Genomic DNA, 26,387 nt, shown 5'->3' with positions numbered 1-26,387 from the left:
GGAAAAATTAAAATGAGTTCCTGATCTCAAAGAGCTTAAATTTTTTGGAGAGGAGATATTTTAGATTATACACTGAGGGTGTGTATAGAGAGAGTCTAGATCTGTCCACCTAAATATATAGTCTAAATATATATTATATGCATTTTTATTGGGTAGATATTAGAATATATACTTAGATGTGTGTGCATCTGCAAGATAACTATAACAGAGACATTTTTAAAAAGTTAATATTGCTTATGCCTCAAGCCAAATATAATTAAGGAATAAGCCCATATTTCACCTTTAGCCTACTATTTAAGAGATTTAAAAAGAGCTATTTTGGACTTGAGAAATCAATGAAAAGCCAAGTGAAGGGGCAAAAAACAACCACCACCATGACCAAAAACATCTGTTAGATGAAAAACCACTGCTACATTTCAATGAATAACAATTTGCTACAACTTGTCAAATGAACAATCATCACATAGTTCATATGTCCCCTTCTTCCCACTCATATAGCCATCAGATTTTTCAGGCCTCCATTACTTTCAGCTTTGTTTCATAGTCAACCTAATTGTTTTTCCTGCTCTGTCACTCTGCTTTTCATTTTTTCCTCTACACAGCTGTTTCAAAAATCTTTATAAAACACAAATTCTGGTCATGTCGTTCCCCTACTCAAAAGTCTTCAGGAGCTCACTATTTTCTCTAGAAGAAAATACAAACTCTTCATCTTAACATGTAAAACCATTTACCATCTCAATTCAGTCAACCTTTCCAGATTGATTCCACATCACTTTCCTTAACATACTTTCTATTTCAGTGACATAAGTTTACTTGGTGTCATTCTTAGCCTTTGTATAAAATGTTCCTGTGCCTGAAACAAAATCCTTCCTCCTATTTGTTTCTTAAGATCCTCCTGAGTGTGACTAATATAACACCTCCCATTGAGGTCCCATTGAAAATCTTTCCTGATCACCCCAGTTTTTATACATTCTCCCTCTTCAAATTATCTTATCTTTAGATACCAGAGGTTGCTTTATTCCTTCCAAGAGAAAGTAAGATCCTAGAGGGGAAAACACATTTTTTCACTTTTATCTGTTTATCTCAATTCCATGCAAATTGCTTTGCACTTAAAAATATTTAATAGTGTTGATTTTTGAATTGAATTAAATTGAATTTGTTTATTTAATAAATGCTTATTGATAATCTTACTAGATGGACGTTCTTCCTCCCTTACCTACTATACCAACTTTTTCTACCTCAAATTCATTGTTGAGAGACTATAATGCATCAGGAGAAAACTAGACAGAATGGGGATAGCTTTTGCTTCTTTCTTCTGAATTAAACAAAAAGATGATATGGCAGGATAATGACTGAAAGCAAGGGAGAGAGAAATGAACAGTGATGACCAAAGCAAGGTATTGAGAAAGAAAGTCCAACTATCAATAGCCCTATTCACATGGAATTATGCCCTCAAAGTGATTAAACTATTCCTAGGTATTGAACAAGTATAGCTATTGCTAGGCTTATAGCTCAAAGAAATCAGAGACAGAGCAAAAAGACCTACATGTACAAAAATATTTATAGGAGCTCTTTTTATAGTGGCAAAGAATTAGATTCCAAGATGATATTCATTGTTTGGGGTATAAATGTTGTAGGTATGCCCCAAGAAATGAAAAAAGAGTCATTTCACGGAAATTTGAGAAGACTTCTATGAAGAATGAAGTGAACAGAACCAGGAGAACAATTTCTGATGACAACATTTTAAAGACAAATAACTTTGGAAACTTTAAGAATTCTGATCAATGCAAATTCTACTCATGATTACATAGGATTTTTAATTTTTTAAATTCCTTCCCTTCTCCCTTCCCCCCTTCCTCCCTTCCTCCCTTCCCTCCTTTCCTTCTTTCTTCTTTCCCTCCTACCCTCCTTCCCTCCTTCTTTCCTTTCCTCCTTCTCTCCCTTCCTCCCTCCCTCCCTCCCTTCCTTCCTTCTTTCCTTCTTTCCTTCCATCTTTCTTTCCTTCTTTCCTTCCTTCTTACATTAAAATAAAATTTTAGAAATAAAATAAAGAAGTGATATGAAAGATTTGGGGATGGTCAGATTTGAGGTTTCTGGATTTTCTTTTAGAATGAATTCTCCTGCTTCTTTGAGATTGCCAGGAAACAGGTCACAAATGAATCCAAAGTAAAGTTGCCCAATACCCTGTTAGTATAGCTACCACTTTGCTCTCTTCTCTGCCTTCCTCAAAATGACAAGTTGCAGAAAAAAAGAATTTCAAGCTGAGGTTAGTTTTCTTATGAATTTTTTTAAATGATGTGATTTTTGGTTCGATCAGAACAAGGCAAATTGAGCTTTGTGTACAATTTAAGAACATGTTATGTGATCCAAACCTAAGGGGAAACCATGCCCAACTCTGAAAAGATAAATAACTACATATATCCACTCAGACTGAAGTAAACCAATATCTTGCACAGAAGCTTGGGTCATTCATTCATTCACTCACATATTCAATAGCTATTTTAATAAATACTATATTTGGTACTCTGGAGGTTAGAGAAGTATGATAAGTGGTCTCCTTTCTCACCATGTCACTTTTTATCCCTTCTTAATAAAGTCTCATGGCTTCCTATACTACTAGGATTAGACAAAAAAATTTCCTCTTTAGGAATTTAAATTCCTTCACAAAATTATTCCAACCTACCTTTCTAGTCTTGATATATAATTCACCCCCACCCCCACCACCACCCACCCCCAAGTTATACAACTTAAACTGGTTTTCTTGATGGTCTTCATGTATACTCCACCTGGGAATGTCCTCTCCCCATAATTTTGCTTTTAATAATTTCTAGTTTCTTTCAAAGCTTAATTACAATACTGCTACAATACAAATTTACATATTTTCTCAGATACTAATGTCATTGTTGATCTGTCATTCAGTCAAATCCAACTCTTCATGATCCCATTGACTTGTCCATGAGGTTTTCTTGGCAAAGATGCTAGAGTGATTTACAAAACTTTCTTTCTTCATTGTGTCCCCATTTTATAGATGAGGAACTGAGGCAAATAGGGATAAAATGATTTGTCCAGGATCACAAACCTAGTATGTGTCTGAAGATGGATTTGAACTCAAATATTCCTAACTCCAGGCCCAATACTCTAACAATTACGGCACTTAACTTTCCCCTGATATCTTCTCCTCCATAATTGCCTTGTATTTATTTTGTATATAATTACATGAATGTATATTGCTACTGTACTCCTCTCACCTAATTTCAGAATATAGGATCTATCTTCAAGTATCTTAAGGGAAAGTTATTTCACTTTTTTCCATGAAGGAAATGATTCTTTAAGGACTCCTACTCAAACTCTGATCAGTATTAGTCAGTTCATTATGATTTTATAAAAGGTAATGATTGTTAGGAATTATTTTAATAATTTAATAATAGGTATAAGAATAAACAGTATCCATATTTTGTATGTCACATCAGAATATGGATTCTAATAGAAGGGACCTATAATAGAACTCAAACTTTAATGTAATGTTCATTACTTGTTACCAGGTGTGGAGCTTATTGTGCAACAATAAGAATGCTGACAAAGAATGCTCTATCCTGTTTTGCTCAAATTCCATGACCAATCCAAGTATGGGTGATGTCATAGTATGGAAATTTCTCCTCAATATGTTCTTGAAGTGTATAACTTGTATCATCTCTTCCTGCCTAATTTGAGAATCTCAAATATCTTCTGAACACTTATTCAGCAGAGATATTCCATTCTTAATCCAACCCATGACCTTACTATGTTATTTTTGGCCCCTAAAAGCAAAATTTTTCAAGCAATGAGAATATGTATGTCACCATGCTTCTTTTGCATTTTGGGTATCAAACTCCATAAATATAAGGTACAGGAAGATGCAGGCATTTCAGATCATGAGGAAAATCTGAGATCTACTTCATCAGATGGGACCATGGATCCTTTAATAAAGTACCATTGGCTCTGATTTTGGCGTCAGTCTCTTTTATTGTAGTTTTATTGTAGTATTGTAGTTTTAATCTCCACAACTATTGAATCCCTAGCATCTAATATGGTGGTGACAATATTGTAGACACTTAATAAATGCTTGATGATAGAAATGAATTGATTGATCTAGTGTAACTACTTTGTTTCAAAAATGAGGAAAGTGAGCCTCAGAGAAACTAATAGATACCTTCCCCAAAATCTTAATAAGTGTGAAGAACAGATTGAAAACTAGGTTACCCAGTCTCTATAGCATATGCACTGTCTTTCTTCTATTTGTTTGTTTTTTGATGATATTTAATCAATTAAATTTTTATTAAATTTTTAAGATCAATTATTTTGGTTTTTTTTTCAATTAAAAGTTTAAGATACAGTTATTTCCTTATATTTCCATGGCTATTTCTCTGTCTTTACTTGAGATTCAGACTGCTGAGGTTTGGTCTAATTGGAATCCATCCCTCAATATTGGAAAAAAGAGATAGAGAAGGTTGGATAGGTAGAATGAGATTAGATTATGGATCTTGAAAGTCTTAGAAGAAAGAGTTTGCACTTTATCTTGTAGGTACTGAAAAACTATTAAAATTATTAATCTGAAGAGTGACATAAGGAAATCAGTATTTTTAATCTATATGCATGAAGAGAGTTGTCCCTCTTTTGAGTAGTAGACAAACTTTTCTAGAGGATAATGGAACTAACACAAAACATTGTAGGCCTAAAAGCAGCCATCAATTAAGAAAGCGTTAAAGCTCAAACTTATTTAATACTTAATTCCTATATTTAATTTATTTTTTTCTTTTTCTGTTTTTTATTAAAGCTTTTTATTTACAGAACATATGCATGGGTGGCTTTTTCAACATTGACCCTTACAAAATCTTTTGTTCTAAATTTTTCCCTTCTTCCCCCATCCCCTCTCCTAGCTGGCAGGCAGTCCATTATATGTCAAATATTTTAAAATATATGTTAAATCCAATATACACACACACACACACACACACACACATACACACACACATATTTATACACTTATCTTGGTGCCCAAGAAAAACTGAGAAAGAAAGCAAAATTCAAGCAAATAACAACAGAGAGTGAGAATGCTATGTTGTGTTCCACACTCTGTTCCCATGGTTCTCTCTCTGGGTATAGATGACTCTTTTCATCTGAACAAATGAAATTGGTTTGAAACCTCTCATTGTTGAAGAGATCTACATCCATTAGAATTGATCATTGTATAGTCTTGTTGTTGCTGTGTACAATGATCTCCTGGTTCTGTTCATTTCACTTAGCATCAGTTCATGTAGGTCTCTCCAAGCCTCTCTGAAATCATTCTGCTGGTTGTTTCTTACAGAACAATAATATTCCACAACATTCATATACCATAATTTATTCAGCTATTCTCCAATTGATGGGCATCCATTCGGTTTCTAGTTTCCTTCCACTACAAGGAAGGCTGAACAAATATTTTTGCACATGTGGACATTAAGATCTCTTTGGGATATAATTCCAGCAGAAACATTCCTGGATCAAAAAGTATACAGTTTGATAACTTTTTGGACATAGTTCCAAACTGCTCTCCAAAATTGTTGGATCCATTGACAGTTCCACCAACAATGTATCAGTGTCCCAGTTTTCCCACATCCCCTCCAACATTGGTCATTATTATTTCCTATCATCTTAGCCAATCTGGCAAGTATACAGTGGCATCTCAGAGTTGTCTTAATTTGCATTTTTCTGATCAATAGTGCTTTGGAGCATCTTTTCATGTGACTACAAATAGTTTCAATTTCTTCATTTAAAAATTGTTCATATCCTTTGATCATTTATCAATTGGAGAATGGCTTAAACAATTATAAATTTTAGTCAATTCTCTATATATTTTAGAAACAAGGATTTTATAAGAACCTTTGGATGTAAAAATATTTTCCCAGTTTATTGCTTCCCTTCTAATCTTGTCTGCATAAGTTTTGTTTGTACAAAACATTTTTAACTTAAAATATAATCAAATTTATCTATTTTGTGATCAATTATGATCTCTAGTTCTTCTTTGGTCACAAATTCCTTCCTCCTTCACAGATTTGAGAGGTAAACTATCCTATGTTCTTCTAATTTGTTTGTAATATCATTCTTTATGTTTATATCATGATTCCATTTCTCTCTTGTTGGCATATGGTGTTAGATGTGGGTCTATGCCTGTTTCTGCCATACTAGTTTCCAATTTTCCCAGCAGTTTTTGTCAAATAGTGAATTCTTATCTCAAAAGGCTTTAGGTTTGTCAAATAACAGATTGCTATAGTCATTGATTATTTTGTTCTGTGAACCTAACCCATTCCACTGATCAATTTCTCTATTTCTTAGCCACTACCAAATGGTTTTGAAGACCTCTGCTTTATAATATAGTTTTAGATCTGGTACAGCTAAGCAACCTTCATTTACTTTTCTCTTCATTAGGTCGCTTGACCTAATGTTCTTCTTGACCTTTTGTTCTTCCAGATGAATTTCATTGTTATTTTTTCTAGGTCAGTAAAATAGTTTCTTGAAAGTTTAATTGGTATAGCACTGAATAAATAGATTAGTTTAGGTGGTATTGCCCTCTTTATTATATTCGTTCGACCTATCCAAGAGCACTTGATATTTTTCCAATTGCTTAGATCTGACTTTATTTGTGTGGAAAGTCTTTTGTAGTTTTGTTCATATAGTTCCTGACCCTCCTTTGGCAGATAGATTCCCAGATATTTTATCCTTTCGACAGTTATTTTAAATGTAATTTCTCATTATATCTGTTGCTGTTGGATTTTGTTAGTGATGTATAAGAATGCTGATGATTTATGTGGATTTATTTTGTATCCTGCAAGTTTTCTAAAGTTGTGGATTACTTCTAATATTTTTTTTTAGTTGATTCTCTAGAGTTCTCTAAGTATACCATCATATCATTTGCAAAAAGTGATGATTTGGTTTCCTCCTTACCTACTCTAATTCCTTTAATCTCTTGCTCAACTCATTGCTGAAGATAACATTTCTAAGACAATATTGAATAGTAATGGTGATAATGGGCAATTTTGTTTCACTCCTGATCTTACTGGGAATGGTTTCAGTTCATCCTCATTACATATGATGCTTGCTGATGGTTTTAAATAGATGCTACAGACTGTTTAAAGAAAAATTCCACTTATTCCTATACTCTCTAGTGTTTTTAATAGGAATGGGTGTTGGATTTTATCAAATGCTTTTTTGGCATCTGTTGAGATAATCATATGGTTTTTGTTAATTTGGTTATTGATATAGTCTATTATGCTAATAATTTTCCTAATATTGAACCAGCCCTGCATTCCTGGTATAAATCCTATTTGGTCAAGGTGTATTATCCTGGGGATGATTTTCTGTAATCTCTTTGTTAATATTTTATTTAAGATTTTTGCATCAATATTCACTAGGGAGACTGGTCTATAATTTTCTTCCTCTGGTTTTGTCCTGCTTGGTTTAGGTATTAGTATGATGTCAGTGTCATAAAAGGAAATTGGTAGGAGTCCTTCATATTTTTTCAAATAGTTTATATAGTATTGGGGTTAATTGTTCTTTAAATGTTTGGCAGAATTCACATGCAAATCCATCTGGTCCTGGGGATTTTTTCTTAGAGAGGTGATTAATAGCTTGTTCTATTCCTTTTCCTAAAATGGGACTGCTTAAATAATTTATTTCCTCTTCTGTTCATTTGGGCAATCTATATTTTTGTAGGTTTTCCTCCATTTCATTTATGTTGCCAAATTTATTGACATAAACTTGCTCTAATTTCTTCTTCATTGGTGGAAAGTTCTCCGGTTTCATTTTTGAGACTAACAATTTGATTTTCCTCTTTCCTTTTTCTATACAAATTAACTAAAGATTTATCTATTTTTTCATAAAACCAGCTCTTAGTTTTATTTATTAATTCAATAGTTTTTTTTTTTTACTTTCAATTCTATTGATCTCTCCTTTTATTTTTAGAATTTTAATTTGGTATTTGATTGGGGGGGAATTTGTTCTTTTTCTAGCTTTTTTAGTTGAAAGCCCAATTCATTGATCTTCTCTTTCTCTATTTTATTTAAATAAGCATCTAGAGATATAAAATTTCCCCTTATTACTGCTTTGTCTGCAACCCACAGATTTTGGTATGAAGTCTCATTATTGTCATTCTCTTGGATGAAATTATTGATTGTGTCTATGATTTGCTGTTTTACACATTCATTCTTTTAGGATGAGATTATTTTGTTTCTAATTACTTTTTGGTCTATTTTACCCTGATCTTTTATTGAATGTAATTTTTATTGCATTGTGATCAGAAAAAAATGAATTTACTATTTCTGCTTTTCTGCATTTGATTTTAAGGTATTTATGTCTTAATATATGGTCAATTTTTGTATAGGTTCCATAAATTGCCAAGAAGAAAGTGTACTCTTTTCTGTCTCCATTCAATTTTCTCCAAAGCACTGTCATATCTAGTTTTTCTTTTAATTTTCTTATTTATTTTATGGTTTGATTTATCTAGTTCTGAGAAAGCAAGGTTGGAATCTTCCACTGTTATTATTTTGCTGTTTATTTCTTCTTGCAACTCTCTTAACTTCTCCTTTAGGAATTTAGATGCTACACTACCTGGTGCATGTATGTTTAATATTGATATTGCTTCATTATCTATGTTACCCTTTAGCAAGATATAGTTTCCTTCCTTATCTCTTTTAATTAGATCAATTTTTGCTTTTGCTTGATCTGAGATCAGGATGACTACCCTTGCTTTTTTTTTTTCATCTGAAGCACAATAGATTCTGCTCCAGAATCTATTTATCTTTTATATTTACTCTTTATGTATCACTCTGCTTTAAATGTGTTTCTTGTAAACAACATATTGCAGGATTTTGGCTTTTAATCTAGTCTGCTATCCACTTACCCTTTATAGGAGAGTTCACCCCATTCACATTTACAGTTAAAACTAATAATTCTTTATTTCCTGCCATCTTATTAACCCCAAATTATACTTTTCTCTTTCCTTTCTCGTTTTCCCTTCTCCCCAGTATTTTACTTATGAGCACTACTTCTCAACTAATCCTCCCTCTTTAGAGACCCTCCCCCTTTCTTATACCTTTCCCCTACTATTTCTGCTTTCCTTTCTATTTAGCCTACCCCTTCCCTTTTCCCCTTTCCCTCCTACTTTTCTATAGGGTGAGAGAAGTTTCTTGGCGAAACTAAATATATCTAATATTCTTTCTCTGAGCCAAATCTGATGAGAGTAAGAGCCACACAATATTCATCACCCTCTCTTCTTTCCCTCAATTATAATAGGTTTTCTTTATCTCTTCCTGAGCTGTAATTTCCCTCATTTTACCTCCTCTTTTCCTTTTTTTCCTGGTATAATCTGCTTTCAACCTCTAGTTTCTTTTTTATATTGCAACAGAAAAATCAGATTATACATGTATTTTCTATGTATACCCGTAACAGAAATACAGTTCTCAAGTTTTTTTCTTTTTCTTTTTTTTTTTTTTTTATTCTTCTCTTGAGTTATATATTTGGAGGTCAAATTTTTTGTTTAGCTCTGGTCTTTTCCTCAAAAATGAATGGAATTCACCAGTTTCATTGAATGTCCATATTCTTCCCTGAAAGAAAATGCTCAGTTTAGCAGGGTAATTTATTCCTGTCTGCACTCCAAGTTCCTTCACTTTTTAGAATATCAGATTCCAGGCCCTTCAATACTTTAAAGTGGAAGCTGCTAGGTGCTGAATAATCCTTATTGTGGCTCCTAGGTATTTGAATTGTTTCTCTCTAGCTGCTTGCAATATTTTTACCTTGGTCTGATAGTTCTGAAATTTAGCCACAATATTCCTTGGAGTTTTAATTTTGGTGTCTCTTTCCATGGTTATTTTACCTTCTGATTCTATAACACCTGAGCAGTTCTCTTTGATAATTCCCTGAAAAATAGTGTCTAGGCTCTTTATTTCATCATGGTTTTCAGGGAGTCCAACAATCCTTAGATGTCTGTTGAAATCTGTTTTCCAGGTCTGTTGTTTTCCCAATTAAGTATTTTACCTTTTTTCTATTTTTTTCATTTTTTTTTTAGTTTTGCTTGACTGATTCTTGTTGTCTCATTAAGTCATTCATTTCCATTTGTTCAGTTCTGAATTTATTTTCATAAATATGAATTATTTTCTTCTTTTACTTTTTTTTTTATTTTTCTTTGTATTTGTCCAGTTGAATTTTTAAATGAGTTGTTTTGTTCTATGGAATTTTTTCCATTTCACAAATTCTGTTTTTAAGGAGTGATTTTCTTTTTCTGCTTCACAAATTCTGCTTTTTAAAGAGTTATTTTCTTTTTCTGTTCCAAAAATTCTGTTTTTCTGGGAGTTGTTTTCTTTTACTTAGATTCTTAGATTATTTAGATTATTTTAATCTAGCTTTTAATGAATTATATGCTTTTTTTCAAACCCTCTCACAAAATTTTCATTTCCTTTCCCCATTTTCTAGCTGTCTTTTAAGAACCTTTTTAATTTCATCTAGGAGAGCCTTGTGTGTTGGGGTCCACTTTATATCACCTTTTAGGGCTTCATCTGGAGGTGATCTGATTTTATTTCCTTGGGGTTTGAAATCTGTTCTTGTCTTTCATCATAAAAGCTGTCTATGGTTAGACATTTTTTTTTTTTTACTCATTAAAAAACAAAACAAAACAAAAACCCATTAAGGTCTGCTTTTAGGGCAGGGGAGGTTTTCCAAACTTCCTCTATAAGCTGCCATAGCTGTGCTGGGTCAGTGCTGGGTCACTCCCGGTGCTGGATGGGCATGGTCAGGTCCCCTAACATTCTGGCATCTTGGGGTTCATTATTTACCTTTTGTTTTTGTGTTGGATGTTTTCTAACTTTTCTGAGGATCTAGTGGCTTGCAACTAGGGCAGAGTGGCCAATACTGCTATAGGTTCTTGTATATTCCTCCCTATAGATTCTCTGCCCAGCACAGTCTGCAACATTCTGCAGAGTCCACACCACCCTGGGACTCTGTGCTGTCTGGGCTAGCATCTGTGCTCAGCCTGCTTGCTCTTGGCTGACTCCCTCCCATTTCCAATTGACACTGGCCTTTCCTGGTGATCTTCAAAATTATCTTCTGCTGGTAATTTGTCATACTCCCAATATTAGTGGATTCTGCCTGTCCATAGCTAATTTAGAGGCTGTATTTGCTAATTAATCTGAGGGGTGTAGGAGAAGGTCAGAAAGAAATGTGTGTGCTCTCCACCATCTTGGCTCCACCGATTTGGTCAAATTTCATATCACTATCAGTAAAACACTGAAACTGCAAGTTCTAAATAGGCATACATTCATCTTGTAGGAACTAGTTTGTCATTATTAATCTGAAGTTTTCTATATATTAGACATATATTTGCCATTAAAATCATTTTTAAAATTTTAGTTTTTCAATTCAGTGACTTTTAAATTGTAGATATACAATTTTCATTTTAATTTTTCATTTGAAACTGTTTCCTTCCCAATATGCTTTCTACTATTATCATTTCTCTTTGAATTCTTGATCTATATGTCTTTTTTAAGAATCATCTCTTCTAAACAGTTTTCTCCCTGTAAATTGCCTTATTTTGGTAAAATATGTGGCCATATTTTACCCTTTGTAATTTTGCCTGAAGCATGTTCTATATAGTTATATGAGGGAGAGAGAATTCAGGCATAATTTTGTTTTTCTATTCATTTTCCCACTGAGATAAGCTGAGTTTTGATTCATTTTCTTTTATTTTCTTTTTCATGGTTGAGGGAAAAGGAGGAGTTTACTTCCTACTAAATTTGACTTTGATTCTTCCCCCCATCTACTTTAAATGTCTTTCTATAGAAGAAAATTAAAATATTCTTAAGGGAGAAAACAGAAATAAGAACCTGGAAGGGGAGGGGAAATTTTTTCTTAATATTTTATTGTGTGACCTTTTCTTCTCCTCCCTTCTACTAGATTGTAAGAGCTCAAGAGACTTTGAGCTGGGAAGGACCATAAAGGACAATGATCTAATGCTGTCCTTTCACAGATCAAAAGCTGATATTTAAAGAGATTCAGTGTTTTCCTCATGGTCACATAGGTAATAAAAAGCAGAGATGGGATTCAAATACATATTTTTTGATCCCAATCTTGTATATTCTACAGAACCATGCTTCCTCTGTCAGTAACCATCTTTATGGCAGAAACACTGTTAATATTTTTTTTTTGATCCTCCCTCAGTGCCTAGTATAATGCTTTATAGAAAAAAGACAATACAAATTTGAAATATTGAATAATTGTCACTTGTCACTTCTATATCTATTATATCTACATTGTATATTTTATCAAATGACATCACATTGCATTACATCATGCCATGTCACATCATATCATATCACATCATCATCACATCACATCTTATATCATATATCATATAACTATATTTGCCTAAAATTCAAATGGCTTCCTTGTTTTATTTTCCTGACAGTTAAATAGGTGGAGTGACAAAACCTATCCAACAATAACTGAAGGACAAGAAAACATGGGATTTTTTTCTGGACTGTGCCTTCCCAGAACTAATAGACTGCAATATACATGGGGTGCATTTTTTGTTGGTTCTGATAGTGCTGTGGAAATGATGGCACCTAACTTGCACCCAAGGAGTACAATGGATAGAGTTCTGGGCCTGGAGTTAGGAAGACTCATCTTCCTGAGTTAATATCTTACCTCAAACACTTATGTGGGTGACCCTGGGCAAGTCACTTAACCCTGTTTGCTTCAATTGTCTCGAAAATGACCTGGGGAAGGAAATGGCTAACTAGTATCTTTGTCAAGAAGATAAAATGGGATCATAAAGAATAGGACAAAACTAAAAAAGATTTAAAACTTGCTCCTAATAAGTATTAAGGCTTATCCTGCTCTCATTACTTCAGCCCAGAGGTAAGTTTAGAAAGCAGAGAGAAAGAGATAAGACTTGAAAATAGCATATTGTTGTTCAGTCATGTATTACTCTTTATAACCCTATTTGGGGTTTTCTTGGCAAAGATACTGGAACTGTTTGCCACTTCCTTCTCGAGCTCATTTTTTATAAGTGAGGAAACTGAGGCAAACAAGATTTAATGACTTGGCCAAGTATAAGTATCTGAGGTAAGATTTGAAATCAGGTCTTTCTAATTTGAGGGATTGTGCTCTAACCACTGCATTATCAAAAAGGCTAGCAACCTCTAAGGGTACTATTGGAGAGAATGCTTGGGTACATAATTATCAGTCATCATAACTTGGATGTCATAAGATTATAGTGGGATCTTGGAGGTCATCTAATTTAGTTACATTTTTTACATATGAGGAAACTGCGGCCCAGTCAAGGACTCTGCACTGTTTAAGATCATCCAGATAGTAAGCATCAAAGGCAGGGTTTGAACTTTTCAAGCCTGTGTTCTTTGCCTTGCATTATGCTCCAGGTAGGAGGGGGAGGAAGGCAGGTAAGATGCTATAGGTGGTGTCATCCAAAGGCATAATCACTAGAAACTAAATAAGAAAAAACTGTGAAAATAATAGGAAGTCTTATAGGGATAATAATACAATTAGCAGGAAATAGGACTACAAGATATATGTCAGTTTGTATAATTTCCTATTGCTTGTCATCAACTTTAGACTCTAATATTTTTGCAGGTTCATTATGAAATGCAAAATGTGTTCCTCAAAAGGTATTTAATCAAAGCAAAATTTTACCAATTGATCCAAGTGTATTTTAAATACATTAGAGGTTTTTGCATTTCAAGTAATCCTACCATTAATTATTTTCTAAGGCAATGAATCATTTCATTATTGTACAAGTTATCTCCTAGTTGACTGATTTCACAAATTCAGAATTTCATTCATGTATTGTTTTATTTTTTAAAAGGGCAGAACATTGAATATATGTCATGAGTCACTCAAGACCTGACCTTCTTCTAAAGACTAGGCAGGTTTTTTTTCCTGCTTGGATTATTTAGGACTGTCTAGTTTGAAACAGATGAAAATCTAAAATTATAGAATTTTATTTTCATTTTAATTCACCTATAAAACATACACCATTGATATTATGTGTATATTAACAACTCTCTTGGTCCATATTGATTTCATTCATGAAGAGAATTCTGTTGTTTGCAGAAACCCCTCATATTAAGGAGTTTCACAATATTTTTATCTTCATATTTTTTCTTTCTTTTTCCCCCCAAAAGTATTATTTGTTGAATGTGTTGGTTTTTTAAAAGGGGGAGAAAAGTGACTGGAGGAAATTATGATTATGTAAAATATGACATCACCAAAAAATTTATTAGAATGATAATATCATTGCTTAATTACTACTTTTATATTGGTGTAAAGAATGACAGATTCTGGGTTCAGCCCATAAAATATTCACATATATCAATAAATATTATGAATAGATAGCTATAGATGTAGATATTGCCAATGAAGATTGGCAACTCATCTATAAACTATAATCTTAAATGTTTGTCTGAGGCATTGAGTGGTTAAGAATGGCCTGTAGTTACAAAACCATTACATTTCATAGGTTTAATTTAAGACCACATCTTCTTGATTTCACATTTGGAATTCTGTCTAGTTTAACACTTTCATTTCACAAATGGGGAAGCTGAGGTCCAGAAAGCTTTAAGACATAGTAAATCACAGGGGGAGCTAGGTGGTACAGTGGATAGAGCACCAGTTCTGAAGTCAGGAGGACCTGAGTTCAAATCTCATTTTGGACATTTAACACTTTCTAGCTGTATGACCCTGGGCAAATCATTTAACTCCAATTGCCTCAAAAACAAACAAAAAAACCCAGTGTATTATATCATATTGCCTTAGAAATTATCAAGGGACAAGTCTTCTCTCCATCATCCACTTGCTTTTTTTATAGGAAGAACATGAACATCAAAGATGTGAAAGACTTGCTCAAAACTCTTATAAGTAGTAGAAGAAAGATTTAAGCACACAACTTTTAATTTCAAATCCCTTGCTCTTTGTATTTACACTATCTTGTTTCTTGAGACATACTGAATTGCTAAAACAAAAACTAAAAACAATACTAAAACAAAAATAAAAAAACCCATAATCCCTTCTATTTTTCAAATGACATAATCAAAAGAGTAAGAAGGTACTACTTGCATCCTACAGACCATAAATTGAAAAATAATGGGAAGGAATGGAACCAAGATGATAGAGTAAAGGCAGGAACCTATCTAACCTCTCCTCCAAACAATCCAAATTTGTTTAAATAATGACTTTAAACAAACTTTAGAGCATCTGAACATCCAAAAAGACAAAGTAGAACTTTTTCTAGCTGAATGCGACTTAGAAACTCAACAGAAAAAGTCTGTGACACTAGGATAGGAGTCCAGCATGCAGTCCAAGTGTAGACCACACCAGTGCACCCTACCCCATCTCCTGGCCCCAATACCTATTCCAACCCCCCTAATCCAGACCCAGACCCAGCCTTAGTCCCAGTCCAGTTTGAGCCCCAGCATCAGCATCAGGGACTTCTGAATCAGCGGCAGCGCTGGAGGTTTCTGGACCTCTCAGCCTAGAGACACCAGAAATGACTTGGAAGGTCAGCAGAGAGGATCTGTGGCAACATAGTCCCTGCCCAGGCCCAGCCTGGTGTCAGCAAAGCTTTGAAAACAACATCTGAAGGAGTCTGGCTCACCTCTTACAGTGACCACACAGCAATTCTCTTTAAGTCTTTCTAAGTAATTAATTGATAATTGACAATTCACTCAAATCTTTTGGTGAAAATGCTCTTGATGAACATAAATCTTGGCCTGTTGTGGTGGTTAAGATTTTCTAAAAGCTGTTAGGTTACTTACCTCTTCCAAGGTATCAGTGGAGCTATTCTGCATGTTCATAGAGATTTCTGGTTTAGCTTGAAAGAAAAATACAAATATGATTAGTTGTGCTGAAGATCACTTTATTCAGCATGCAAGGGCCAGATCTCTGTGTGTATGTTTGTGTGTGTATGTGGGTGTGTTTGTGTGGTGTGTGAGAGAGTATACCTCCATCTCCTCCTTCTGTGACATAATCAAAAAAGTAAGACAGTACTTCTTGCACCCTATAGACCACAGATTGAAAAATGATGGGAAGGAGAGGAGCCAATGTGTTCTCTTCATTTCCCGGATTCAGGATTTCTTTATTTCCCTTGCCCCCCCCAAAATGGTATTTTTAATTTTCCTCCTTTCTCATGATCTTTTCCTTTCTGTCCCACATATGCTAACTTTGACTTCTAGATCCATTACATCTTCTATCTTTATTTGCCATATTCTCCTGCCTTTTCCTGTTACAAATCAGTTCTATAGTAGTCATAATGTTCAGTTTGATAAAAATAAATGGAATATAGATTCACTGAGAGCAAAACTATATGATTTTTCAGTCTTATATCCCAATGATCCAGCATACTAACTTCATAAATATTTTTAAAATCTAATTGCTGCCTTCACTTAAATTCTTATCACATTCAATCTAAATGCATCTTATCCATCTTCTCTTCACTCCTATAGAACTGCTCTTCAGTCATCTCACTATTATTCCCCTCTGGTGTGGTCAATGGAAATACCATTTCATTGAAAGTGAATTCCCCTTTACACTATACTTATTCATTGCTTCTTTTACTTTTGAATAAATTCACCCCCTAACCTGCTGCTTTGTCCCACAGTGACCACAATGTCTAAAACCAAATTAGGAAACATGTTTTGACAAGGCATATTTATTTGGTAAAGTCTCATTATAAGTGTATTTCTTTTTATGTCCTGGAAAATCTAGAACTTAAGTTTTCTGTTCTCTACTAAACTCTTCCTCCAGTGCCTTGTCATGGGATAAATAAGTCCAAGGCCTCCCACTACATCCAGGACCATCTGCAATCATCCTGATCTATATCTTGCCATTGGATCTAGATGGCTCCAGAAGACAAAGTTAGACTGGTGATTTTGCACAGCCATCCTTCACTTAAATCCAATGCATTAGCCTTAAATCTAAACCCAGCATGGGCTCAGTGAACTGAACTGGTAAGAAGGAATGGAATTTTCTTCCCTCTGTTTTTTTGCTCTCAATTATTTTATTTTTAAGTTATGGAGTAAAATAAGCATTTATATAACATAGCATAATAAAAAGATGATTACACATGAAATTGCAAGTCTATTATGTAAAAGTTGTTATTTCTTTTAAATATATAATAAAATTATGTAAACTTTTTTCCCCCTTTTCCTTTTTTTCTTCCCCTTACCATTAGACACAAATAAGTGGAAATATGTAAAATTATTCTACATATGCTTCTATTTATCAGTTCTTTCTCTGGATGCAGATAATGTTTTTATATATCCTTTATAGTTAATTTGCATATTTATAACAGTCAAAATGACTTATTTGCTCAAAGTTTTTCTTTAAAAATTATTTCTATTAATGTTTACAATATTCTCTTGGTTCTGCTTATTTTGCTCCTCATTATTTCATGTTAGTTCTTCCATGTTTTTCTAAAATCATAGAGTTCATCATTTCTTATAGCACAGTGGAATTCTATCATAACCATTACATAATTTTTAAAAGAAAAAAATCTCTGAGAAATGGGCCTGAAGTTTCTCCTCTATGGAGTTTGCCCCAGTTTCAGATTCCAGAGGCTAGACCCTTATACAACTTTATACAACCTTGGAAACAGGATTACAGGTGGGGTAGTATAACCAGCCCAGCATGGAAGCCCTAAGAAGTCAGAGTGCCTGGGATTCATGCACAAGGGAGGTTTTGGACTTGGAACTGGAACTTTGTTGTTTGGGAACTATGTTAAATTATGGAACTAGTCCCCCTCCCTTTCCTAGAAACTAAAGAGATATAAGGGGTGAATGAGATCAAGTCTCTTTTGCATTCTGGATATAAGGTAGTATATTTGTGATAATATTTTTGGAAGAAAATATTCCTTTAAAAAAACCCAACTTTTTATTTTCAAAACACATACATAGTTTTTAACATTCACTCTTGTGTTCCTTGTGTTCCTTGTGTTCCAAATTTTTTCTCCCTCCCTTTCTCTTACCCCTAGGCAGCAAGTAATGCAAGCAAACAGCAACAAAAAAGTGTAAATACTGTGTTGTGATCCACACTCAGTTCCCACAGTCCTGTCTCTGGGTGTAGATGGCTCTCTCCATCACAAGACCATTAGAACTGGTCTGATTCACCTCACTGTTGAAAAGAGCCACGTCCATCAGAATTAATCATCATATAATCTTGTTGAGATTGTGTACAATAATCTCCTGGTTCTGCTCATTTCACTTAGCATAATTTCATATAAGTCTCTCCAGTCTTCTCTGAAAGTATCCTGTTGATCATTTCTTACAAAACAATAATATTCCATAACATTCATATACCATAACTATTCTCCAACTGATGAGCACCCACTCAGTTTCCAGTTCCTTGCTACTACAAAAAGGTTGTTACAAACTTTCTTTGCTTAGAGATCAGACTTGCTTAATGCTTAACTCAGGACCTAGATTATGCTGAGCAGAAACCCAGTCAGAACTGAAGATTGATACAAGGAACATAAAGTATTTTTATCCATTATACATCTTGAGCAACTCATGTGTTTTATCTGAAAACAGCCTGTGTGTTGGCTGATTCACTATTCTTGTTACTTTGTTTGAATCCTATATAATGTGTAACCTACATACTTTGAGAACAGTGGGTCACCATTTTTCATGTTTCTGCTCTGCTGGATGACCTTACTTCTAAATTATTTCAGTTTAAAATCTTTTGTTCTCAGCTAACAGAGGCAAGACAAACAACAGAAGCTTTGACAATTGTAGGAAAAAGTAAGAGAAGGGAGAAGGGAACATAGATTCTAAATAGTAACGGTGGTGGGAAGGAAAGAGATTTTTCTGAGATCTCAGCACTGGAAAGATGAATCTTGAGCTGGAGTACTAGTTCAATGATATTCATGATACAAATAATCGTGGAATTCTAAATCTACAAGAGATAAAGATGACCAAGTTCAGGAGTCAACATTTTGCATGTCAAAAGCATCTCTGGCATTCTGGCACCTAAGTGGTCTCTCCTTTCTTGCTGATTGTTTTTCCCAGAGTCCCCTTTGTCAGAGGTTGCCTAGTCATGTATTACTTATCTCCAGACTATATTCCATTCTTCCTATATCATGACCTTTCTCCTTATATCTTTTGTCTTTTTTCAGCTTCTATTTATGCATTATCTTTTTCCATTACAATAGAAGTTCTTTGTATTTAAAGAATGTCATTCTATTTGTATTTATGCTCCCAGCCTAGTACAGTGCTTGGCACATAGCAAGTGCTCAATAAATATTAGTCAAATTGACTGGTACATTTTTGGACACCTATTCAGAATAATGTTTTTAAATGCATGAAGCAAAACATCTAAGTTTATAAAGAAAACCAATATACAATTGTAAAAGGAAGAAATTCACAGATCAAAGGCTTTATTCCTGATGTCATCCAACATTTAGTTTTAAAGATCAGACCACTAAGGCCTAGAGATGTTAAGTAAATTTCTTAATTATGGTTCTTATTGACTCTTAGAGACATATTCCATTCCCAACCCAATTTCTAATTAGACTTTAAGTTCAGTCAGAAAGTGAACCCTAAGGATCCAAGACCATAGTTTACATTAATGTTTGAAAAGATGAATTCTGTATGAAATGTATATACATTCATAACACAATATGTATATATACATACATATATGTATGTACATAAATACACATATATGCAATATACCTATACATTTGTGCATGTACATATATACATATAAATAAATAGATAGATATTATGCTGACTCAAGGACCCATTGTTCCTGGATATTAGTCAATCAGTGTTGGGGAAGGCATCATGCAAGCTGCAGGTTTGTATTTCCTGGCATTGGTTATGGAGCCATGTCACCCCTTACCTGTTTGTTTGTATCTGGAAGTTGTCATATATTCCTGCTTTGAGAAGGGATTGAGGTTTAAAGCCTCATCCTCTTTTGATGACGTGGAACAATCTGAATTGTCTTTATCTCATTATAAAAGTTATCAATAAAAGTTAAGCCCACCTTGGAGCCATTGATGATCTCCAGTGACCAACAAATCAATGTGTTGCTACGTTGACATACCCTAATATACTCCATTTAATTCTCTTTGTTCTCTGCTTTGACCTATCAGGTAAAGGCCCAAACAAAAAAAAATCTTTTTAACATAAAACACACATGTGTATATAAACAAACACACACGTTTGTGTTCATGCATGTATATATGTGTGCACACATGCACATTCACACACACACACACACACATATATATATCCAATGAACATATGTGTATAGGAAGCAGCTATCTATTGAGTTCAAACTCTGACACTAGCTGTGTGATGATCCTGGGCAAATCACTAAATTTCTGTTTTTCTTAGTTTAATTAGCTATAAAATGTGTATAATAAAACACCTACCTCTCAGTAATACTGTAAAGATCAAATGAAATAATAACTATAAAAGTACTTAATATGTGTATAGGTGTTTGGCATGTATGTGTATGTGTATATGTATTTGTGGGTATATTCTTCACTTTTAGAATGTACTCCTGGTCCCAACCAAGCATTTTGAAAATATGAACCAAGGAGGCTTTGGTGAGAAAATCTGAATATATAATCATCACCACAATTGGCAAAAATAATAGCATTAATAACAAATACAAATTATAGAAAACCAAACCTTAAAACATCTTTGAAAATAATGGAAACCATTTACTAAAAGACCACAGAATACAAAATGTTAAAATGTAGTTAATTGAAAGAAGTCCTATAGGATCTGTCCTACAGAAAAGCAGATGTTCCTAGGGCAAATGACAGAGGAGATTTCATTTAAACTTTCTATAAGCAAATAGCTATGTGATTATGTTTGGTATGGACCCAATTCTGGTTCTTATAGTTAATGATGAGAATTAGGAATCTAGTTCTGGTTCAGATTAGCTTTCACTAAATAAGAAGGATTAGATTGGCTTGAATCCCTCTCATCTTTAGGAGTATGGGGGACTGGCTTGATTTTAGACCTTATGGAAGAGTCTAACTCCATTATAACTTGGAAGTCTCAAGGAGTATAGCTCAATTTACAGGAAAAGTTCTTAAATATTTTTGTATCATGGATCCCATTTGGTCCTCTGGTGAAACTTATGGATCCCTTCTTGGGTCCTTTAATGTATAAAAAAATGTATTTAGCACACCTGTCAGAATGGCTAAGATGACAGGAAAAAATAATGATGATTGTTGGAGGGGATGCGGGAAAACTGGGACATTGATGCATTGTTGGTGCAGTTGTGAACAAATCCAACCATTCTGGAGAGTAGTTTGGAACTATGCTCAAAAAGTTATCAAACTGTGCATACCCTTTGATCCAGCAGTGTTACTGCTAGGCTTATATCCTGAAGAGATCATAAAGAAGGGAAAGGTACCTATATGTGCACGAATGTTTGTGGCAGCCCTCTTTGTAGTGGCTAGAAACTGGAAACTGAGTGGATGCCCATCAGTTGGAGAATGGCTGAATAAATTGTGGTATATATATATATATATTATGGAATATTATTGTTCTGTAAGAAATGACCAACAGGATGATTTCAGAAAGGCCTGGAGAGACTTACATGAACTGATGCTGAGTGAAATGAGCAGGACCAGGAGATCATTATATACTTCAACAACAATACTATATGATGACCAGTTCTGATGGACCTGGCCATCCTCAGCAACGAGATCAACCAAATCATTTCCAATGGAGCAGTAATGAACTGAACCAGCTACACCCAGAAAAAGAACTCTGGGAGATAACTACATTGAATTCCCAATCCCCATATTTATGCCCACCTGCATTTTTGATTTCCTTCACAAGCTAATTGTACAATATTTCAGAGTCTGATCCTTTTTGTACAGCAAAATAACGGTTTGGTCATGTATACTTATTGTGTATCTAATTTACATTTAAATATATTTAACATCTACTGGTCATCCTGCCATCTGGGGGAGGGGTGGGGGGTAAGAGGTGAAAAATTGGAATAAGAGGTTTGGCAATTGTTAATGCTGTAAAGTTACCCATACATATAACCTGTAAATAAAAGGCTATTAAATAAAAAAAAATGTATTTAGGATGAAAAAAGGAAATTAATTATATTGAAATAAAAATAGCAAAATACAGATTTGAAATATAAATTTTGTAAAAATCCTTATCTCTATAATACATAACTGTAGTTATCTCTATAGTTATCTGTGTCTTTATCTATTATAAGTTCCCAGATCCCAGGTTAAGAACTCTGGTTTAATCTATGTGACAACTCTCAAGTTTATTCCAGAGTGAATTTAAAAAAAAAAAACCTTATTGAAACAGACCTGGAAACATCAAAATTCCAAGGATCATTTCTTGGATCAGATATGACTCGAGACAAGATAAGAGATAACAGAATTATTTCAGTCATGAGAGTCAGGACATTTTAAAAAATGAAGTAGATACTGTCTGGTGCCATATGGAGATATTTTACATAGTCAAGTATTAATTTGCCTGAGTGCAGCTGATATAGAGATTAATACTAGTATTTAGTTCAAAGAGATATGAGAGAGGGGCCTATCCCTGAATATGCTTTTAGCAAAACATGTTGCCTGAATTGAAGGACCAAAGGCCTACAAATGAAACCATTGTACAAAGCTAAAAGGGATCAGGTTCATCAGTGATGTAGACTGTTGCTGGGGTAAGGCTGACTTTGTTTTGAACTTAAGGGCTGGACCTGTGATAGACAGCTAACTCCCTTTCAAAGTCTGAGAGGCTAGACTCTTGAATCAAGATACACAATGTGCAGTGATGTCAATGAAATTGTTGCAAGAGGACTGATGGACCTCTTTGTCTCTCACTTCTAAGCTGAAGATCGCAATCTCAGGAGGCTGTACTGTTGAAATCAACCAAAGCTTGGTAAAAGACAAGGTAAGGCATGAGTAAAGATTAGAGTTTTAGAGATAGTAAGAGTCGATAGGAGGAAATTTTCAGAATTATTTTAATGCATTAGGTCACTATTTTAATGCATTAGGTCACTTTGTACAAGGAATCAAGGTTTTCTCTAGATCAGGCCAGTTGGAGAGAATTAGACTGTCCCCCTAATCTTTAGTGAATCACTAGAGTATAGATTAAGAACTGGAAGAAGCTCAGAATTAATTTAGTCTACATCCTCCTTTTACAAAAGTAGGCACTGAATTGAAATAATTTGCCCAGTGATTTAGATTTCTTTTTTTTTTAGGGTTAATGAAGGACAGAGACAAAAAAGAACTTGATCTCTAAGCATATAAGTCAACTAATGCATAAACATTTATTAAACACCAACTATGTGCTAAAAAGCACCTAGGTGACTCAGTAGATGGAGAGCTAGGCCTGGAGTCAAGAAAACTTGATTTCAGATCTGGTCTCAGACACTAGATCTGTGTCACTAGTAAAGGAATATAATCTCTTTTTGACTCAGTCTTCTCATCTTTTAAAATAGGCTGGAGAAAGAAATGGCAAACTATTCCAGGATCTTGGTCAAGAAAATCCCACAAATACTATTGGCATAATATAGTCTATGGGTTATGAAAAATTGGTCATGACAGAATGATTGACAACAACATGTGCCAGGCACTGTATTAAATGCTGAGGATACAAAAAAGAGGTTAAAAAAGACAGGACCTCCCTTCAAGGAGCTTACAATCTAATGGGAAGACAACAATGCAAACAAATATATACAAAGAAACCTCTATACAAGATAAATAGGAAATAATTAACAGAGGGAAGGTCCCAGAATTAGAAAGGGTTGGGGAAGGCTTCTTATAGAAGATAAAATTTTAGTTGGGACTTAAAAGGAAACCAAAGAAATCAGTAGTTGAAGTAGATGAGGGAGAACATTTCAGGCATAGAAGACAGGCAGAGAAAATGTCTGGAGCCAAGATATGGAGTATCTTGTTCACACAGCCGAGACAGTGGTGCAAAAATTCAGAGAACATTGTATTAGGGTAAACTTCATTTCAGGAGTCTGTTAGACTTTTGAAATGCTATCAATTCTGGATACATTTTGTTTCTTGCTTAAAAAACACAACACAATACTTTGTAGTGCCTCAAAGGTCTGACACATGACACTATTCTTAAATCAATGATTTGAGATAAAGTGAGGAAGAAAAAAAAGGTGTGTGTGTGTGTGTGTGTGTGTGTGTGTGTGTTTATTTTATGGGAATGTACAGTTTTTATTTTTATTTTGTTCTTATCTAAGGCAAATGGTAGTATGAAGGGCATCAGAGAAGAAAAGGTATTCTGGAACAGTCTAAAGTTTTCACATTTTTTGAAAGTGCAGCAGTCAAAGGGAAGAAATACAACAAGAGGATCAGAGATGAAAGAATAGGGAAGAAGGTGATGAGGGACAAAATCAGAACCACTAATATTAGAGTCATGGTAAGCAGGATGATGTCAGCATTCTATATATTTCTTGCCTGGGACAAAGTCTTAGCTTTCACATCCTAGTCACTGCTCTGAACAAAGGTTAAGTAATTTGAGATATAACTACAACTCACCTGACCAACACCCCTTCTAAATCTGTAATTGTTTTTTCCTTTTTTGTTGTTCAATTGTTTTTCAGTCATTCTTATTCTTCATGACCCCATATGAGATTTTCTTGGCAAAGTTACTGGAATGGTTTGCTATTTTCTCCAATTCATTTTTACAGATGAAGAAACTGAGGCAAACAAGGTAAAGTGACTTGCCTAAAGTCACATAGCTAATAAAATGTCTAAGGTCAGATTTGAATTCAGGAAGCTAAGTCTTCCTGTCTCCAAGCCCATCACTCTATCTATTGCACCACCTTGGGAATATATAATAAGAAATGACTAAGATTCTAAATAAATGTTTTGGTCAGCTCTGTTACACATAGGATCAAAAGAAAACAACAGCTCTCTAATATTTGCCATTACAGACTCAGATTTTCATTTCTTTCTCAATATTTTAAAATTATATTTCAGATTATTGTTTCACTTTTCCCTCTACTCTGTCTCCCAACATTCACATTTAAAAATTCATTTTTGTTAACATAGGCATGGAGAGAAATCAAAACTAAGGACTTCTGTTTATTTAAATTTTCTTTGCATCACTGAGTAACACAAACAAAATTTCCTCCTTGTCTTCCGAAATTGTTTTTGCTGAATTTTTGCATTTTAAGTCAGGCTACAATGAATGGTTATAGTTGAGTTACAAAACTCCTAAGACTCAAGAGATGATAAAATGAGAATCTTGACAGGTCACTTTCTTGGAAGAGCTTATTGATTCTAGCATATCTGGAATTGGTCCTGCAAAGGCTACTAGAGGCTGGGGATAAAGGGAGGTACATCACTTGTCTTTCTACTGCTATGCCTTAGTGCTCTGGGAAGTAATACCATATGATTAGGTTTTTAGCAATTACAATAAAAGTGATTTCCAGTACTATTGGGGGCGGGGATGGAGTTAAAATGAGCCATTGGTCATCAGGTGGCTAACAAGTTAACAGTGCAGCTTTTTATCTTATTTATTTTGTTAACTGAGTTTGTTGTTGCTATTATTATTATAGAGAGTATGAGAAAAATAGTTTTTGATGCTACTACTCAGAATCAGTTCTTGCCCTCTACAATGCAAGGCAAAGTTAAATGCAGGAGATCCCCCTGAAAATACCAGTGTTATTGAAAAGAGCATCAGAAAGTTCTTACCAAAAACTTTAATTCTGGTGACATTCTTCAGGATTTTGCCAGATTGCATTATAATGTGACAGGAAAACTTTCTGTCATCATCAAAGGTTTCAACTGATGGCAGATAGAGTTCATGGTCTTTTAGTAGGATGCTTCTGTTCTTTAGAAAGGTGCTGTTTTGGATAAGAGTTTCTTGCTTTCCATTTTTCTCCTGTTAAAAATATCATTAGATTTGATTTTCAGTTATCAATCAATCACCAAGCATTGATTGAGGTGATATTTGTCAGCTATCATGCTAGACTTCTAGGGATATAAATACAAAAATGTAGCCATCTTTGCCCTCCGTTAGTATTTATCAAATCAAAGGAGTTCATCTAAGTTCATAAATAATGTTGGCATGATTGTTATATTAGTTGTCAGAGCTCCCAATCACTTATATTCTTTTCTCCCTACCTTTTGGTAGTCTCTGCTACTTCTCCTTTTATAATGACTTTCCCAAGTCACTCTCTCAGCTCCTCTCCCTCAAAGGGTGACTTTCCTCTCATATTTAGCCCAGGAAAATAGCAGAACCCTGTCTCTATTACTGTTTAGTTAATCATAGCAGTCACTATTGCATGACTTATGGCCCAGGGGAACCCCAGTATGAGTATTTTCTCTACTCTGAATCCCCACCCAAAGATCC

At 34.3% G+C, this 26,387-nt stretch overlaps 1 protein-coding gene across 1 annotated transcript in view; it reads right to left on the bottom strand.

Annotated features, from left to right (window-relative positions):
* CD96 (CD96 molecule) overlaps positions 1–26,387 on the bottom strand; it is a 121,675-nt gene that overhangs the window by 71,038 nt on the left and 24,250 nt on the right. Inside the window, exons 4-5 of the mRNA XM_031959641.1 lie at positions 25,727–25,916; positions 15,834–15,889 (exon numbers count right to left, since the gene is read on the bottom strand). Of these exons, the coding sequence (XP_031815501.1) occupies positions 15,834–15,889; positions 25,727–25,916 (246 nt within the window). The remainder of the gene's footprint in view (positions 1–15,833; positions 15,890–25,726; positions 25,917–26,387) is intronic.

This window comes from Sarcophilus harrisii, chromosome 3 (genome assembly GCF_902635505.1).
Source record: "Sarcophilus harrisii chromosome 3, mSarHar1.11, whole genome shotgun sequence".
NCBI classification, from domain to species: Eukaryota; Metazoa; Chordata; class Mammalia; order Dasyuromorphia; family Dasyuridae; genus Sarcophilus; species Sarcophilus harrisii.
The sequence above is the reverse complement of the archived record's forward strand: the minus strand, read 5'-3'. Positions and strand labels throughout refer to the sequence as shown.